Genomic DNA, 19,707 nt, shown 5'->3' with positions numbered 1-19,707 from the left:
TATGTCCTTTATTTACGCAGCTTTTTTTTTGCTTGGTGGAGAAGAGAAATTTCGTCAAAAGTGAAATTGTTGTTTATATTCATTTTGGGTTTCATGCTGTCTGCGCAGTTTTCTTTTGCAATAACGGTAACAAAGATAACAGATTTATAGAAAATATCGGAATCACATGAAGATGTAATGGTTTTGAAAGAGAAACTACACATATAAATGTACAATATGAGCACAGCGTAGTGTAAGAAAACTGATTCCACTGTTACTATAATGATAATAATAATAATAGTATAGCATATCCCACACTAATATGTAGCTCAAAGCTATTTAATTACAGAATAAAATCAGGAAGAGTCTAAAAGAATACAGGTAGCGATAATGTGCACAACGTTGCAGAGAAGGCAAGCCCTAGACACGCGAAAAAACACAACTTCAAAGCATAACAGATCATTTAAATCACATGATAAAAACAATTTAAAGGTGTGAAGGTGATCTGAATAAACTAAAAGCACATTTTGAAGTTATAAAATGACATTACAATCAGCTGATAATAAACAAATACTTAAATTATTTTTTTAAATAAATATCTTTTCAATTGTAATAAACAAATTATGTTTATAGCATTTGGTGGCTCTAAAGCAGGGGTGTCAAACATGTGGCCCAAGAGTCAGAACTGACCCGTTCGAGGGTCAAATCTGGTCCACTGGATGACTTTGCAAAGTTTGAACATTTCAGAGTAGCCTTTGTTTTACTTTTTCTGTGTCCACTGGGGTTTGTGATTTCCTGACGAAGGCCATCTTTTTCCAAATTGTGATAACGTTTTTGGGGAAAAGTGGATCAGTTTTAATTTCTTCACTAAGAAACCCAATGTGCCTTTCAGCTCTTACAAAATGAAGTGCCACTTTCAAGGCCCATCATGGCAACAAAGCAAGAATTTGCAAAAACAACAGTGAGGATAAATAAAAACAGCAGTCCCCTTGGAGCCGTCTTGAATGCAATCTTTTAATCGTTTTCTTTCATCTATAAATCTATTTTAAGTGCATAATCTTTTTTCATACTCATTGGAATATACACAACTTTACTTTCAACCAGTGTGACAACAAACAAATTGAACCTTGTTTACACTTAAAGAAAGAGGAACATTTCATGGTTTTATTTATAGGTTATTATGCAATGGTTTTCATGCTCCACCCTACATGAGATCATGTTTCACTGTACAGTATGTACAGAGCAATGTGTGGAACTAAAAGGAGCTTGACACTTCTGCTCTAGAGCGGATACAATGGATAGGAAGGATCACCTGCTTTTCAGTACATGTTTTAAAAGATAAAATAGGGTACAATAAAACCAAAGGAATCCTGGGAAACGATTGAGCGAGATTCTGTTGGAAAATATGAATGGAAAACACAAAGAGAGTCATGAACCTAACACCAGTGAGAAATAGAAAAACAATTAGAGATAGATTTAGTGAAATAAAAGTATGTTTGGCAACGATATTGAGCAAGTAAGATATTGACTTTATTCCATACAGGATAGCACCAATAGCTCACTCACTAAGACTCCACTGTTAACATGAGTATTGTTAATCACATAACACCGAGATGGAAAGTTTCAGCCTTCTTCCAAAATGTTTTTGGGGCATTTCATGGTTAATGGAGTTGCAAAGTCTGGAGAAGCAGCGTGGGAGCTTGTTGAGAAAGAAGACGGAACAGTTTGTCATTAAAAGACTATTTGAATTCAAACTCTGCTTATCCTCATGAACACTTAAAGTAGTCTTCGGTAATAAATTAATACGGTAGCAACTTATAAAAGAGGGAGCTGAGGGTTTGATAAATGACTGTTTTTAATCTTTCATTTACATTTCAAGGTTTCAAGGTTACATGTTATAACATACATGTATATACAAAGACACACATTCAAATCATAGTTTCAGAAACCAAGAAAAACAGACAAAACAAAAGAGTAAACTACTAATCATAAAACCCACCATTTCAGGCATGTTTGAGCCAATAAACACAAACATAAGAAATAAAACAAACACTCTTCCATCGAAACCTAATTCTGAAAACCAACAAGCTAAATGACTTTAAAGGTTTTGTAATGGACCTTTTTATCATGGCAAGATACAAGATACATATCCTCAATAAATGATTCCAGAATACAAATAAGATTTTTGCAAACAATTCTGAAAACACTGAGTGTTGCCTTAGTTGTATTCTTGTAGTTAACAGATGAACAAACCTTCAGAAACACTTCCTGATGGTGAATGTTATTGGGGTTGACACACGGCCCTATTCTGCTTTTTGGAGGTTTCCCTTTCCTGTTCTATAGGTTTTTGTACACTCCCACTGCCTGAAAGACTCCATTGGACTCCTTTGTTCTGTAATCTCATGACATCACTATGTAAAAGTTGCACTTCTATTGAACTACGTGATAGGCTAAGGCACGGGACATCTCTAAGCGGTTGACCAATCACAACAGAGAAATATAATAAGAGGAAACGGGTTTATTAGATCAACCAGAGCTGACAAAGACTCATTTATTTCTTTTCAATTGACAGTTCAATGTTACTTTAATTTCAGTTTAAAAAACACATTTAGCAGGGAGGATCATTTAAAATACTTCAATATTTTCAAAGGATTAAAAACACTTAAACGTTATTAATTTAAATCATTAACACATTGATAATACACTTTATAAAGATGCATAAACTGTCCTGAAAGTTTTTTTCCCCCCCCTCTGCATTCCCCCCCCCCCTGCATTACGTCTGGAGAGCAGTAACCCGACTCTGGTTCTAGATCGAAGGCTCGGCTCACATTATCGGGATTTGCTGACCCAGTGGTACTTGTCCACACGAGGCCCGGCGAAGGTGAATGTGGCTCGATTGTTCTTGAAGCCTTTCTGGTTTGAGAACTGGGAGGCTGGACCTACGACTGGGAGAGGAAGAGGAGGGAATGCATCCCCAGCGAAGCCCTTCCTCTTCTCCCTCAGCCAGGTCTGAGGGGCTCCTGGAGTAAATTCGCTGAACTGAGGAAGAGGAGCAAAGGGTTAGAGTCAGCAGAAGAAAGTCAAAAATGTGAACCAAATGGCTTCCAACTAAAATATATTGCCAAGTACAAGTACCTCAAGACAGCACTGAATACAATACTTGAGTACATTAAACAATGCAAGTAATGAAAAAATATTGTCCAAGTTTGGAAAGGTCTTCAGATTTGTGAAAGCACTTCAATAAAGAAGGGTCAAATATAATAAATGACCCGCCCCGTTTCCATCCTACCCGGTAGACGCTGTTGGGGTTGCTGACGGTCGGGATGGTTTTGGGCTCTGGGTTGATGGCAGGGATTGACGTGGAGCCGATGGACGACAGGTTGCTGCTGCTCATGCTGCTCATGCTGCTCATGCTGTTGTCTTTGCTGCAATCCTCCTCGTCCGAAGAGTTTCCCGACTGGACGTCGAGGCTCGCTCGCTCAACGGCGTTGTGGATTCGGCGGGAAAATTCCTTGTCCGCTCGCCGCCGGCTGTCCACCACCGAGACGCAGAACGGGGTGCTTTGTTCACCGTACCTGCAAGAGCAACATTTTTAACCCACGTCTCGGATCAATGCAGGTTTCTTTTGGACAAGTGAAAATATAGATACAACTACGCCTCTATCCTTATAAAAAAGGTACCCCTGCCTTTCAGCATTCCCTCTTCAGTCCACTTTACTCTAAATGGGAACATAATTTGCTAAAAGTACTTCATGCTGTATTGAGAAACAAGTGACTGATACCAAGAACTGCATTGCTAGGTCTCCATCCTCATTCAAAAATATAGCCAGGCAGAGAAGCATACCCTAGTTTTGTCCATTTTACTATAAAAAAGGACCATTATTTGCAAAATAAACTGCATGATGTATTGCAAAGGACTTTAAACTAAAGACTGAGACAATAACCTCCTCAACAAAATGTTTAGAGGTCAAAAGGAAATCAAGAGAGATGTAGGCCAACTTTGAAGACTTAAATGCTTCTTCTTGCAGAAAGTGAAGTCGCCCCCTGCTGGCCACCTGAGAGAATGCAGGTTTAAAGGAATGCCAAACAATTGTTTTGTACCAGTTATAAAAAGCAAGTTTCATAAAGCAGCATCAACTTAACATTGTTCCTGAGCTCCAGGCCTTAGTTACAGTCATCTTAAAAAGGTCACAGACGATTAGCTTAGCAAAAGAAATGCCACAGTATGAAACAGTGAGGATAAGTACCCAGCTAATGAGACTTGGACAGTACACAGATTTGGGTGCACACTAATCATTTAAAACCCTTCCTAATGATTCTACCCAGTGGTTTTAGCAGCCTGACCTGCAGGACACGTCTCCAGGGTCGACCCACACAGTCATCTCCTGAGGAAGGCCCAGATCCTGGTACCGTACGGCGCTGCGTTCACAGGCCTGCTGCAGCACCGGGTCCTGCAGCCGCACATTCATACGGATACACCTGAAACACACAGCATCAAATTAAACCCTGCTGCAGCAATGTTAAGTTGGAGCAGAGCCTTTTATGGAAACCGTGGAATAAATAGAAAGAAAAATGCTCGTTTGTTTGACAGTCTTTCCTGAAAGTGCTTACCTGTAGGCCTGTCCCTTGGTAGGTGCGTTGGGGTGCCAGTGGTTCTTGTAGTTTTCAAACAGAGCCGAGGTGAGGGCAGCAGCGAAGCCCTCCCTGCCTTCATTATCCACACAACCATATCTCTTCACCAGCCGAGCCACAAAGAAAACAGCAGCAGCAATCTCCTCCTTCATGGCTAAACCTTTTAACTGCTTTAACCTGACAGTAGACTCAGAACTGTACTGTTAAAAAACCTCTACAGAGAATAAAACTGTTACAGAAAAACAAACAAAAAGCACATAAAACTAACAAGACGACAAACTGGAAGCCGGACAAGTTAAGCAAACATATTTGCTGCTGGAGCGAGAGAACTCAGCTTTGATTTCTAATACTTTTACACCAATAAAATAATATGATATATCTGTGTGTGAAGCAGCAGCAGCTTGTTCAGTAATGGTAGCCTCACACACAACACACACTAAAAAGAGTCACTCCCTTCTTGGTTTCCCATGAGGTTAAATAAAACAGTTCAGCTGTGTGACAAGCTTGCACACCTGGAGCTGGTTGACTTAATCAGTGTGTGTGTGTGTGTGTGTGTGACTGATTGATACATCAAAGTTGTTAAATGGTCTTTTATTCTTTTAGTATTTAGTTCTTTGGGTTTTATTTTCATTTAATTTGTATTCATTATTATTATAATAGGTATTTATATTTGATCCTATTGATGGATTTTGCCTTCCTTTGTTTTACAGAGGGATCACCATTTCATTGTTTTATTTTGTATTATCTTACCTTTTACTGCTGAGTCTCTTTAAGTGTTAAACATGTTTTATTGGAGAGTTGAGACTGGAGGGAGGACCGGGTTATTGTTGGTTATGGATTTTCTCTGATTTCCTCCAACGCCATTTAATGTATTATTTATTTCAGCTAGAAAGAAGAGCGATGAACAATAATTCACTGCAGAAGCACATTAACTCAATGCTTTTACCAGCTTCTTTTTTAGATTGTTAAACTAAAATTAGAAGTGTGTTTATTTGACAACTTTTATTATGAACTTAAAACTAAAAAAGGATAAACTCTCCTAACACTGTTTATGTCTGTTGGTTTCATAAATAATAATAATGAATTTATAGATTCCTTGAATGGATCTCTAAGACATTTATAAGGGTCAGCTTTATTATTGTTTATTTATTTTGATCAGTCTCTCATTTAGGTTGAAAAGCATTTCTTGGGTGTAACGGCGCCCCCCTGTGGCGAGAAGCGGCATCACACTGAAGATTCATTTAGTAAAGAAAGCCAGCCTGACTAAATGAGCAAGAAACCACAAATTGATACAGAAACAATCACAGCATATATTTTATTTGAGTGAACATTGAATATAAAGCCGGACCCAAAGAAAATAAAAAATAAAATACTCCCCAACTAAAAACCTCCACCATCAAAATTCATCACGTCAACAAGCGTGAAGGATAGAGACAGCAAACACCAAGGTGCAAACAAGTGGAAATGTACAAACAGATTTTATCCTCTTGCCACAGAGTTTCCAGGAGGTAAAAAGACTGAATACGCCTCTAAAACAGAGGCATGTTGATGGAGTTACTCTCCTTTAAAAACCTTCATTAGCTCCAATGAGGATGCACTCATTTTGGTCTTTAAATCAACACATAATTTAGAAGTCATTGAAAATGTCAAAACTTAATTTCAGAATGTGATCAAGAGGAATGAGGCCAAAATCTGAAATTAAAGGCTAGTATTTTTTGAGTGTTGTTTGACATCAGGCTGAGGAACTGGATTCTATAGCCAGGGAAAAACATTCAATCAAATGAATTTTAAGTCACAAGCAGAGAATAAGCTTCATGAAGAATGTCTGAAGAGAACGCGAGTTAAATCAATATAAAAGCATCAAAACAGATCTACAAAAACCCCAATATACTGAAAGTCCACTGAAGAAAAAGTCTGATTACATGGCACCCGCTGGAAAAAAACTACCATTTCTGCAGAGGCTCTTTATTTCCCGACCTCGGTCAATTCTATTAATCCATCACCAGCCCTCCTTCATAAAAATAAAGTGCTTTACATTCATGATTAAGGAGCAAAAACAAAGCATAACACTTCCACGTGAGCGCCTCTTTGATTACAAAAACACAGGTTCTTATAAAACAGGCCTTCTAGGATTTGGGCCACAGAGCAGTTTTTTTTTAACTACAGCAAGGAGACTTCTCAGCCCAAATTACTTTCATTTATGGGCCGCTTTCAACCCCTTCCGGAGCAAACTCCTATCATTGACTATGCTTGCATGCACAAGGCGTGTAAACGTAGTCAGTGCTGCATGTAAGGTCACAGGTAACACATCGTTCACAGATATAATGAAGGGAAGGAGTCGCCAGGCAAACGTAGGAAGAGTTTTCAAAGTGGTCGACCCAGAGCAATGTTTAAAAATGATAAAATAACAAGAATCATGCCAGCGTGAGGATTTAAGACGTGGGGAATAAATACAAGACTCATTCTCAGGTCAAATTCGAACAACATGAAAAGCAGAACTTTTGAAAATAATATAAAAAACAATAATAAATAAAATATTGAAGTGAATTTACAGTTCTTCCCTCTGAACTGTTTGACTTGACTATCTTAATATTACAGTTTCATTCACCTCAATGCGTGTTGTTTTCTTCCCCTTGTAAATTTAGGACTTTGATCCTTTTTTCATGCACGTTGACAATTTAATTTTGGGAATTTCAGTTTACTTTTCCTCGGAATACCATCTTTCCTTCTCTTTCTAGGTATTTTTTAAATAACACTTTAAAAAAGGACTTCTCCCAGCCTTAAAGCCATGGAAAATGAATGCCACTTTGACGGGCAACCTGAAACACAACCAACAGTCTCCAAATTGAAAACAAAAGTACTTAAATAAGACTGAAGTTAAGTAGTGCTGGTGGAGTAAAAAGAAAAAGCTGCACTCCTGTATTGCACGAGTCAAACAAGGGACAAACACGTGTGTATTAGTTTTGTATGAAATGCATTTGGTTTGTTTTAAGTGGTTGGAGTTTCTTTGAGAACGTGATTCACAAATATTTCATAATCCCAAATGATGACTTTCAGACACTTCTCAGCAGAGTTTCTCTCTGCAAATTAATTGAACCCGGGTTGTTAGAAACACATTAAGCATTTTCTGTCACCGCCAGCTGCTGCTTTCCTGTGTGAATGAAATGTAACGTGTCCTGCAGGTCCATAATGAAATTAGCTTCCAATACATCAGCAGAATGGAGGCGCAGTATGTTAAAAAAAGATGAAGAAACACCTTTATTAAAAGTGATGGATCTGACGGAGTATTTCCTTCAAAAGACACAAAAACTAAACATATTTTGGTTGTGAAATAATAATAAAGAGTTGTCTTTAGAGGCTTTGGTTCAGATTTGTGATTGATTCAAGTAAAACCTTGGAAGTAGGCTATGCAACATTTCCTTATTACAAAGTCTAGAACCGATTTGACCTATGTTCGTTTGGATGGGTTTGCTTGTAGCCTCCCATGTCTCGCGTGAAGTTTCTTTATTTTCTGTCAACTGACCTTTTAAAAGATGCATTTTACCGGCTGAGTGACCCCTTCTTCTGGAGTGCTCTTTATAGCCTTATTTCCTCTCAGTTCAGTGAGCACCTGTAACAGTCACTTTGGTGACGTTCCTATTTTAATTTCACATTATTTTCTTTCCTCTAATCTTCACAAACGGCATAGCCTTGCATGTCTCACCTGGCTTACTTCACTTCCTAGGCTTACTAATGAATTTAACATGTCCAGATCTGTGTTGGAGTCCTGTTTCTTAATAAATAAAGGCCCCCTCTCACTCTCACCCTATCCAGTGTTAAACTAAACAACAATAAACCACGTCTCTTCTGCTACAACCAAACTCTTAGCTGCCTGGGGAGTGTCGAAGGAGGATGAGAGCACACTCCTTAAAAACTGTACAAAAACCAGTGAGAATAAATAAAACACAGAACATAAGATTTGGATGATTGCTGGATGGGCAGATGAGGAGTGTTGTACTGTATCATTGGTATGATGTGCAGGGAGTGTGATGAACCTGCAGGCGCTCACATTTCTGCCCGACACAGTCTACACAGAGCTAGTCCCGCTTCCTGTCCGTTAAAACGGGAGCTTCTTCAGCTGCTCGAAGGTGATGAAGAACTGAGAGAGAGGTTGAGGAACGTTTTGACTCATAATCACAGAAGGCACGGGATGAAATAAGGTCTGAAATACGGTCTGAAATATGAGCTAATGCTAACTTTGAGATACAGACTTTTTGTTTTGCCAAGTTCTGAAAAGTTCAAACCGATATGAAAGAGCAGCAATGATGAGTCGATACACAGAACGTTATCGGCAACTACTTTTGATATTCTAAAAAGATGTTTTGATGCAAAAAGTTCTGTTTTCAGCCTCAAATATGAAGATTCCTGCTAAATTATATTTCATAACATATTGAGGTGAATATCTTGGGTTTTGGACAGACAACAGTAGAGATTCAGAAATCAAATTGGCCTTGGACAGACTTTAACATTTTTATGCTTATATGGTTCTTTGTGTGCTCAAGTGATTGCTCTCAACATCCTTCAGATATTTCAGATCCTACTTCACTGTCTTTTATTGAGTTTGACCTTTTAAAACACAGTTCCCACATTTCTTCACCAGCTGACTTTTGGGATTAATCCTCCACTGTCTCCCTAATAATAAAGCTCATTATTAAGAGTAAGCATTTCTTTTACATATTGTATTATTTATTTTTGAACCTAGGAGTTTATACTAGATTCAAAAATACACTTTTCCCAATAACCCCCACTGTATGAACTTGCTTTAAGGATACGATGATGTTCCAGGGCCCGAGTCGCAGCCAGTTGGGCCAGAACCCTTTATAGAGAGCAAAGAAGCCCTCGTTCTTCCACGTCTGCATCAGTCCGTCCATCGTGCCTTTGTACATCGGGGCTCCTGACGAAACTCGCTGGTTCATCATTCGAGTCCGCACCACATCAACAGGGTTGGAGGCCAGCGCCCCCGCTAGGCCACACGTGAAGCTTGAACTGTGCACACACAACCAGGACGGAAACAAGGTTAAAAAGGACCAAAGGAGGAGTTCCATCAAAATAAAATTCTATTCTGCCTTAGAAATACTGAAAAGACGAGTTGAATGAAGTCTATAGATACGAGTTATTATCATTGTTAGTATTATCTCAATACCTGCATGATTAAAAAGGATGACCATCCCTGAGCTGCTTAAGAAAAACATACATAAAGTGTGTCAGGATGGTGTCTCCCATCACGCCGGAGAGGAGGAGGTGCTTCTTCGTGATGTCGTACACAGGAAGTTCCACCCCGACGACGATGGCTGCTCGCTGCGCTGTGGGGAGGACACCCTGGGGAGGAGGGGAGGCAACACAGAAAATACATCAGATAGTCAGACAATAAACAACAAATAAGATAATAGTAATGAATGTAATGAATGTACCCGGAATGTGAGCTTTTCCTACATGTGAAAGACCTGTTCTTTTGATGAAAGGAGTTGTGAACATTTATATTCATATATTTTCTATTAAAATGAATTCCTCACAAAGAATTAATGGGGCGTTATCTTGGGAAAACAGTAGGCCTGCAACATTACTCTTATTAATCTCCTATTTTGTTCCATCTAAATATAAGACAAGCGTTGTCAGCATCTGAAGTTTGGAGGTTTTCTGCTTTTCTCTCCCTATATCATAATAAAGTGAATATTTATGGATTAACAAAGATAGTAATTGTCAGGTTAACAATTATTTGGGTTGCAGCCCTAGAACTCAGTCGCCTCCTCTCCTTCATACACACATAATGCACAGACACATTACCACACACTCACCCTCCACAGGCCTCTGGTGCCCTCTGTCTGGTAGATGTTCATGAAGTTAGACATCATGCTGCCCTGGAGCAGACTGCCCTGCGCCTGCATCCTGATCTGGAACAAAAACAATAAAATACGTTTAAAACTACAAATATGTTTGAAGGTAATTCTGTAACATTTCGATCTGTTTATTGAAATGAAATCAATACATGTTATGCATCTTTCTGTTCATACGGCTGGAGTAAACCAGGTTATTTCTGTCAGGCGAATTAACACAAATGATCCGTCAATCCGTCGCACATTCACTTTGCTTTTGGAGTGAACACAGCATAGGAATCATCCAAAAAAAAAAAAATTATTTACCTTGAGAACGTCTGTTGGGTTTGCCAGAGAAGAGGAGAGCACTCCAGACACGACGCCACAGAAGACGTTGATGACCATCGTCTCATCTGGCAGGAAAGAGACAAGAAATGATATTCATTTACACAGAACATATCTGTGGTGGTCATCACGCTGCCCACTTTTTGGCCGGCGTTAGTTCCCACCACAAGCACACGGCAAACCCTGCATCAAAACCAACATTTGAAACACAGAGGAAGACGGTTGAAGATGGGGAAAGCAAAACGTAACAAAAAAAGGGCTTTGTAGTTTGGCAAGACGCACACATTAAAAAGGTAAATAAAAACCTTCCCCTCACATCAACCCCGCTTTTCACGTTACATTAAGATTCATTATTGTTCTTCACATTTGCTCTGGTTCATGGAGCAGACATTTGAAAAAGCTGACTGAACAGCAGGACAACATGTTTAGTGCCACTGAAATCAATAACTGCATGGAAGGACTTTACTGTAACGACACACACATTCAGAGTGTTACTGGTGAAAGGGAGGGGTTATTCTTTTATTCTCCTACCTTGATCTACTCTATCATTTATTCTATCTATCTGATGTACTCTAATTAGTCATCAAATATTGAAAGGAGCAGAGGGCAAAGTGGAAGGAAGAGGGAGGGGGGGTAGGATAGAGACAGTGAAAAGAGGAGCCATATAAAGAAGTAACGAGGCGAAGGGAAATGAGAAATGACATGTAAAAAAGGTTATATAGGAAGAGACGGAGCCTGTAGTCCCTGACTTCCTGTCAGTCCCAACGGCGCCAGAGAATCTTTGATAAATGTAGCGCAAACCCATTTGGCTGATAAGTGAGTGCTCTGCCCAGAGGATGAAGTCAGAGCAACAAAAACTGATCCTGTTATTGTTTACAATTTGTCTTTATGGTGCTCGCTGTTGGGGTTGGTATAGGACAAGTGCCTGATTTACTGCACTTACTCTGTACTGTAAACATCTGCAGACTTATTTGACAATTTTGCACATTTCTGCACAATACTACCGCTTTGAGAAGTGCACACATATCCTTATCATTAACACACTCAAACGTTTTCTATTTTATTTTAGTGTATTTCAATGTCTTGCACACTTTAGTGTTCATTCTTTTTTTTCTTTACTGTGTTTATTAATGCAGGTAAATGGTACTACATCAACTCCTGTTTAAAACTCTGCTGATTATAAAGCTGTCAGTAAAGATTCTCTCATATAGGGCTGGATATTAAACGTATATTTCATTTAAAAAGTCCACATTTTCCACCAGTTCCCTTTCCTGGAACCACGGTTAAATGTAATAATAAATATAGTTCAATCGCATCTAGAGTATATTTGGACCTGCTACATATGGCTTTGGAGCTGTGAAACATACTTTAAAAAAAGAACATTGACTCTTCATGGGCCAATATTGCTCAAAAGCATTATTAGTTTTCCATATAAATCATTTATTTAATATGCAATAACAATTCCACAGTGACTCAAACCTGAACAGAAACCATGCTTCGTTTGCGTGATGGGAGATTTGTGTTTATGCTTTTTAATTAAATATATTGAATTGTGTGCTCCATATGAGATGGATGTCGAACAGGAGGGGGGAGGCACTTACAGCTGCAGTATCTCCCCCCCGCCTCCCTTTCCATCCCCACCCTTCCCTCTCCATCCCTCCCCTCCTTCCTTGAAGCTCTTTGTCTCTTATTTAGCTTGCAAATTAGTTCCGGCAGGTTAACACACGGGGTCTGTGCACAGCACTTCAGCTCAGGTCCTCACGACACATACAACCCTTTGTTTTGGTGGATGTGGGGGGTGGGGGTGGGGGGGCTACAGGCTTTAGGCACATATAGTTTTACTGTTGCAGGGATCAGGATGTATTTTGAAAGCTGACCCGTAAGTTAGCATCGCACTGGTTCGCTCTACAAAAGTCAAGAGGATCTGTGATTATAAAACAATAGGCTCAGTGGAAAGTGTTCGGTCTGACATCTTTTCGTTACAAATGAACCAACCAGTTTTGAACATTTCTGCAAGATGCTTCCACTTCTAAAACAACACAGCATTACCACTTTTAGTGAGGATATACTGCCCACATGATTTCACAATTATTCATATTTTTTTAGGTTAATATTACTTCTTTAATTTTTTATATTGCTTTTTCTCCACAAATGAACATCACAGCAAGGTGAATAAAGCAGTTGTTGAATGTTTCCATTCAAATGTGAAGATAGTGTTCAAACGTTGCAAATAAGAAATGTGAATAATGTGAATTTCAATCAGCTAGCTTGGAGTAAATAAACTAGGCTGCATAGTAACTATCTCCCGCTGAGTTTGCCTCTCTAATACTTATTGGTAGTGTTTGGGATCATAGTGGATAAAAGCAGATTCACCTATATTATTGGGGGGAGGGAAGACCTTAGAACTACTGTGAATTGCGATACCTGTGGTTAAAAACAAGTATCATTCACATTTAATAAATTAGAAATAAAGTGGAGTATAGCTTGAAGATAATACTACAATATATATTAAAATGTATAGCCTTATGAAAACGTTTGTAAGAAAGGAGGATGAAAAGGTAAACACTCACCTTCAGGATTAGTGACAAACAGCCTCTTCAGAGAGTTGTAGGTCCCTATCTTGATCGTCCCGTAAGAGGCTTGTCTCAACAGAGCTGGAGAAATCCTGAGAGGATGAGAGGTAGTATATGTTCATTTATCTTTAACTAAACTAAAGACATATTCAGAAGAACAGGCAGTGTTCTCATTTACTCCCCTCAACATACAGTGTTCATGTGACTTAGGATGCAAATCCATTACATTTCAGTCGTATTGACATCAAGAGATGTATGTAAATTAGGTCTTGAGTCATTCCCCACATCTTAAAAAGTCAAAGCGAAGCTCCCGCTATCAAAATGAAATATGTATTCCCTCTCCCAGTGGGCTCTTTCAAAGCAATATCACAGTTCACCCACCCACAAAGTGTAACAGCTCTGTGAGCAAAGCTTTCTCCTGCACATCATAATGAGCACATGCTGTTTCCATCAGTATGGAGCACGGTGCAAGCTTGTAGCAATAACACGTAACTAGATTTACTTTACAGCACATTGAGTTTAACTGAAAGGAGTCTCTCTCTGTAACAGCAAGACGTCCTGGTATTAAGAGTCGGCTGAAATCCTGATGTCTTCTTTGGTAAGAACTCACCCATAACCCTACGATTGAATGAGTTGTGTTAAGCAGAAGAGGAGTTATCTGCTGAAGTGGCACAGAGCAGATGTGTGGGGTTGACAGAAAATCCTATTATGCAATTAATGCTTTATAACTGCCTAGGTTTGTTTAATACCCATCCACATCAACAAACAGTATCAAACTTCGGAAAGTCATAACTTCTTTCAACCTTCTATAACTCTCTTGAATGAAAACACTTACCCATACATTTGTATACATTTAACCTTCCAAAACCCCCTACAGAACTAGAAAAGTTAGAGGGCTAATGAATTCATCTCCAGTTATGTTAGTAGAAAACTCACCTGACATTTTCAAACATCATGCATCAGTATTTTTATTTTATCAGGGCAGTACAAGAAAAGGTGGATTATGGGTAACTGAACTTATTTCCCTACTTAAGGCAGCCGAGCAGAGAATCATGCATAGTAACATTGTCAACAACAACAGAGTTATTGTGTCTACACCTGTTTACTGTGCTTCAAATCAGCATGATGATCCAACTGGGTGTTAATAAAGAGCCTTCTTACCCAGAGTACAGCGCTTTTATGCCCTCCTCTTTGCCAATCTTGAAGAGGGCGTGGAACATGCCTCTGTATCGAATCTCCGTGTACTGAGACTGACCTTGGACCTGTAGCCGGGTCTTAGTCAGGTCAATGGGAAACGTCCCTGTGGATTAAAAGTTATAATAACAAGAATGAATATAGAATTTTTAAAATATAAATACTCATGGTTTAAGTCATGTGGGAAAAAACAAGACCACATTTAGCCTTTTTTCTGATATTCAACTCACTGCTCCATAGCCTGTCTTGTGAACTGGACATAACATGCACACCTTACACTTTACACTTTACATTTGTATTTAATTTCCCATTTCCTTGCACTATTTGTACATCTGTATATTTCTTATTTCTATTTCTAATGATTTGTTCTGTTTCATATTGTATTTTGCTGCTGCAAAGAAAACATTTCCCAGTTTAGGATGAATAAAGTATTTCTGATTCTGAAGTTAATTAATTCTTAAAATACTTGTCTGATTAAATTGGTAATGAAAAACATTCTAACTTGCAGCTAGTGCAACTTTTAACGCAAGCAGTCTGGATGAGTTTCTACAACGTGACTGCTTTCTAACTTAGTTATTGGTGTACCTCTCAAGTTGCAGGACGACACATAAATAGTTCTCAGAGAACTTTGATATGTGTTTGGCTCCCTTTTTTGCAACCAGCGCTAACATAAAATGAGTCGTCAGCACTCACCAATAAGGAGAACATGCTTCTAAGATTGCACATCCTAGAGGAAAAACACACTCCAGCCCAAGGCTTCACCCAACTTTAAAAAGATTGCTGCGCACTTCCTGTCTCTTTAAACAGTACCACATTATTGACTTCCTGCATTAATATCCTTTGGAAACATAAAACTGCTTTTATTGTTGTTTACTTTACATTTATTCAAGCTGCCAGTATTTATATTTACACTACTTGTATTTATACATCTGCTATTGCACTTCATGTTTGCTGTAGCATGTCTTTTAATCTTGTTTTGTACCTGTTTTTGCATCTTGTTGTTGGAAACATTCATTTGTTTAATGTTTTGTTTGCACGAGAACCAGGGAATCACAAACGCTGTGTTAAAGAGCTGCCCAACTCTTTATTTTTAACATTTGAATTGTGATTTTCTTCTATACATTTCTTGAATTATGGAATACTTGCTCGTATTTATGATTTCACTTTCCGTTACCATGCTTATTGTTATGTATTTATACACCAAAACAAAAACAACCTTGTTTGTAATAAGGTAGCTAGAAATATACTGGATTTTGATTGACAAATTGGACTCTCTAATCTGATTTACAAATGCGATACATTATTGATTCCCTGGTGCAAGATCTCTTTTCTAAATCTTTGAATTGACCTCAGCTGAGGTAAAGCAAAACCAGTTCGTACACATTTTTTTAAAGTGGTTATGCAGCTTTTTTCCCTTCCTATGCCTGCAAATAAACCGATATTCAAGCACGTTTTGCATAGCACATGCACCTCCATGGAAAACAAGCGCATACAACCAAGCCTAATACAGGACGGTGAGTGTCTGCATGTTGAGGTGCATCACGTAGCCTACCGAATTCTGCGACAATCGAGGCCATCCCTCCGTAGATGAACGGTTTCCAGTTCAGGTTGGTCATCTCTGCAGAATCAGCTGCTGCCTCCACCTGCTGCAGACCCGCTAAAAACAAGAGCAGGCAGCCCAGACATAGGTCAACACAGTGATGCAACCTCAGACAATACAACATGGCGATAAACGATGAGTTCTAATAATGCTACAGATCAACGAGGCTCCTCAGCATCAGCATCCCCACCGTACTGCGCCGGAAAGAGATGCTCGCTGAGCCCAACACCGCGGAGAGAGCGGTCATATGTGTCGTGCGGGTTGCTATTGGCTGCAAAATCTGTCAATCACGATTCAATCGATCCGATTTGCTGCTGTGCCGGGGAGGGCAGGGATAGGTCTGTGACAGCAACATTGTCACGAGAATTAAATGTAGTTGTATATTATTATTCTGGCTGACTAAAAACCAAATTGTGAATATTTTTACCAAGAACTAAAACAATATTACTAACACTATTAAAAACATTGAATAAAAAGCCAATCAAAACTGTAGAAAATGTGTATTTAATAAATATGAAACTGTATTTCTATTTTGTACTTATTTACTTAACTTGTTTTGCATTACTTTATACGACTACCCCTAATGTGAACTTTTTTAACGCAAAATATGACTGTTTATAGATGTTATTTTATGAATCAATAAATAAATAAATATTATTGTCATACGATCAAGACATACCCGACCTTATTGTTAATATCTATCACATTATTTTAAGAAATGATTAAAACATTTGGAAAATTAAAAAAGGGTCCTAACGGCTGTTTTTGACGGTTAGTCTGAAACTGCTCCGCTACCGGTCGGCTAACACTTGTGGAAAAAAACAGCCAGCTTGATAGCGAGTTAGCAACTAGTTACCGTTGAATAAAGCTAACATGTCACGTACCTGGAGTGTTGACAAAATCCGCAAAGGGTTATTCCACTTGGTTTCCCATGACTAAAGAGGCCTACGTATACGTGGCTTGACTTTTAATAAAGTGCAAGCAGAAAACTTCTCGTCTCCCGTTAGCTTCTCATTTTCAGCTAATGTCAAACGTAAAGCTTCTTCTTCTTTAGTGTTAATTTGGGATTGGCAAACTAGCAGAGTGGCGCATTACGGCCACCTGCTGGACAGAGTGAGTAGTGTGGCCATCATGTAGGCGGAAAAACACATTTTCTTGTATTTATTTTTTAGCAATCATTTCAAACCTGTGGACAACTGTTGGATTTTACAACACATTTTGTATCTATTTGGGGTTAACCTTATGTACTGTGAGGAGGCACAGTTTGTTTATCACTATCGGTATGGGTTTAGTCATTTTTTGCTCCTATAATTTTTCAGCATATGTTCAACTTACTACACACTGTTGTTTGTTGTTTGCTACCCACAACAACAACAACAAATATCACAATGTGAAACAACTGATTCTGGTTTACCAAAGATGAAAGCAACACTCTACTGTAAATATAAAGTTAAGCATTAGATGGTGTAATAAGGACACAGAGGCTTTTTAAGAAAGTGTATGTTTTTATTTATCTGTTTATATATTCAGACCTGCTGTATATTTTTACATACTGAAGGAGAAATACGCTTTGAAGTAAAAGTCATCAATCACTGTCATAGCCTACTGTTGATGCACCATGGGTTTATCTTAATTCGTTTGAGGGCTGTCAAAGTGAACGCGTTATTAACGCATAACCATCTCACACAGCATAAACCAACATGTTGATCTTGTTTGGTAAAAAAACAAACATTTTCCTCCTCTAAATGATGGTCATACTAAAGCAGGGCCGTTGAAGCCCAATTTAGAGAGTCGGTGGAAACTTCCCAGTCACAGAGCTGAGTGACGCCATTCCTCTGTTTCTTCTTCTTCTTTTTAATTGGCAATGCACTACTTGAGGACATGCTTTATGACAGCCACAATGACCGGTGTCAAAAGATGATTGGTATAAATCCAGACAGGGGCGCTGTGGATTAGAGAGTGGTGCGAAGCAGCCGAATGACACGCTGGTAAAGCTGCTGGACGACTGACACCAGATTCCTGAGGGAAATCAAGAAGAAGAATGAGAAATAATGAGGATAGAAAAGACATTTACACAGTTTACATCGATGTCCAAAAAAGCATCACCTTGTCATTTCATCCTTCTAGACATTTGAGTGACACTTTATAAATTCTTACATTTTGGCCACAGAACACGTTTTGTGAGGCCGCAGTGCCCTTTGACCTTAAAACGCCAATATCTAGTCCCTTCATCTGTTAGTCCAAGTGGGAGTTTGTGCTTAATCTGTGACATTTGACACATCTCCGCTGTGCAGAGAATTGTGGGTCAGAATAGGGATAAAAGCATGCTGGCTGCAAACTGCCAAATGCAACTGGATGCGGGACATGTATTTTTGGCAGTGTCCCCACAAGTCACTCAGACACAAAAACATGGGAAAATAGGAAATACCATAAAAAATTGTATCTGAGCAAATTAAATCTATTTTCGACCACTGGATAAGATCAATGAAATATAGTTAGCATTCTCTTACGCATGTTGCAGCATTGTTTAATGTCTACATCCAGAGCAAGTTGAAGACACAGACTCACCGAGCTCCAAGGGAGAAGCAGTTGTTGCGGTTTGGGTGGAGGCAGAAGAGCGAGGCCACGCAGTAAACACAGCACAACAGCATGGACAGCAGCCGTCTCTTCAAGGACATCTTCAGTCTGGAAATACACAAATGCAATCCCTTTCACAGCAGAAAATATATGTTGCCTTAAACACACTTAGATAATGTTCTTGAACAAAGCAGGAAAACAACACCCTCTAATGTTTATGCCAATATCTTATAGTCAAATATTTAACATTTCTGAAGTACAAATATATTTGGCAAATACTTAATATGACAATTGTTTACAGACTAGCTCAAGAATCTGAAAATACTGGAATTGTCCACGATGACCCCTGACGCTCTGAGGAGGATCAATCAATGGTCTGCAGGGGTGGCTCGCTAGGAACCTCAGCCAGCATTGTCTTAAAAAAAAGTCCAACGTATCAGGTACTTGCCACGACTTTTCCTCATGAAAAAACAGAAAGAGCTCATTGACTCGATCCGAACCGTGCATAGGCAACATGGCAAACGTGTACAGTAAAAACACTTTGTTCTTGCCGCTTGTTTGTCAGTAAATAGGCTCATCCACACACAACTATCCTGCTCCTCATTGGGAAGGTACTCCAAACATCCTCACCTTACCAATCCTGTTGAGAATAACTTTTTCCTGGGCAACGAATTCCCCAAACGTCTTCACTTGCGCTTAAAAACACACACTTGGAAACAGGTCCCAGGTCCAGGTGGAGGGCAGAGGTGTAAACAGGACCGGGGCTGCTGCTGGGCACTGGGCACAATTACTGCTGACCCACGCTTTGTTGTGAAAGGTCCTGAAAGGTCTAGCAGGGGTGAATAACATTCCCACATTGTGTGTCTATGGTTTGTTAGGAGGGTGATAGGGAAAGAGGGCTTTAAACCCAAGCTGAACCCGGTGCTGCTCTGCCGGCCGGACTGTTGTGTTGATGT

At 39.2% G+C, this 19,707-nt stretch overlaps 2 protein-coding genes and 1 long non-coding RNA gene across 3 annotated transcripts; all 3 read right to left on the bottom strand.

Moving 5' to 3' along the window:
* Nucleotides 1-2,482: 2,482 nt before the first annotated feature.
* btg4 (B-cell translocation gene 4) lies at nucleotides 2,483-5,071 on the bottom strand. The gene is made up of 4 exons (XM_063894529.1): nucleotides 4,590-5,071; nucleotides 4,323-4,457; nucleotides 3,269-3,554; nucleotides 2,483-3,018 (listed from the first exon to the last, which is right to left on the bottom strand). Exons 1-4 carry the CDS (start codon nucleotides 4,760-4,762, stop codon nucleotides 2,809-2,811), a joined length of 804 nt encoding a protein of 267 aa, XP_063750599.1. The 5' UTR covers nucleotides 4,763-5,071; the 3' UTR covers nucleotides 2,483-2,808.
* Nucleotides 5,072-5,900: 829 nt separating this feature from the next.
* slc25a14 (solute carrier family 25 member 14) lies at nucleotides 5,901-17,240 on the bottom strand. The gene is made up of 9 exons (XM_063895566.1): nucleotides 17,059-17,240; nucleotides 16,127-16,231; nucleotides 14,542-14,680; nucleotides 13,378-13,472; nucleotides 10,790-10,875; nucleotides 10,445-10,540; nucleotides 9,844-9,968; nucleotides 9,422-9,635; nucleotides 5,901-8,748 (listed from the first exon to the last, which is right to left on the bottom strand). Exons 2-9 carry the CDS (start codon nucleotides 16,188-16,190, stop codon nucleotides 8,707-8,709), a joined length of 861 nt encoding a protein of 286 aa, XP_063751636.1. The 5' UTR covers nucleotides 16,191-16,231; nucleotides 17,059-17,240; the 3' UTR covers nucleotides 5,901-8,706.
* A 443-nt stretch (nucleotides 17,241-17,683) lies between these two features.
* LOC134872785 (uncharacterized) lies at nucleotides 17,684-19,544 on the bottom strand. The gene is made up of 3 exons (XR_010166858.1): nucleotides 19,382-19,544; nucleotides 18,743-18,859; nucleotides 17,684-18,193 (listed from the first exon to the last, which is right to left on the bottom strand). It is a non-coding gene; the product is annotated as an uncharacterized LOC134872785 (long non-coding RNA).
* Between the last annotated feature and the right edge of the window lie 163 nt (nucleotides 19,545-19,707).

The sequence above is a fragment of the Eleginops maclovinus genome, chromosome 11 (genome assembly GCF_036324505.1).
Source record: "Eleginops maclovinus isolate JMC-PN-2008 ecotype Puerto Natales chromosome 11, JC_Emac_rtc_rv5, whole genome shotgun sequence".
NCBI classification, from domain to species: domain Eukaryota; kingdom Metazoa; phylum Chordata; class Actinopteri; order Perciformes; family Eleginopidae; genus Eleginops; species Eleginops maclovinus.
The sequence above is the reverse complement of the archived record's forward strand: the minus strand, read 5'-3'. Positions and strand labels throughout refer to the sequence as shown.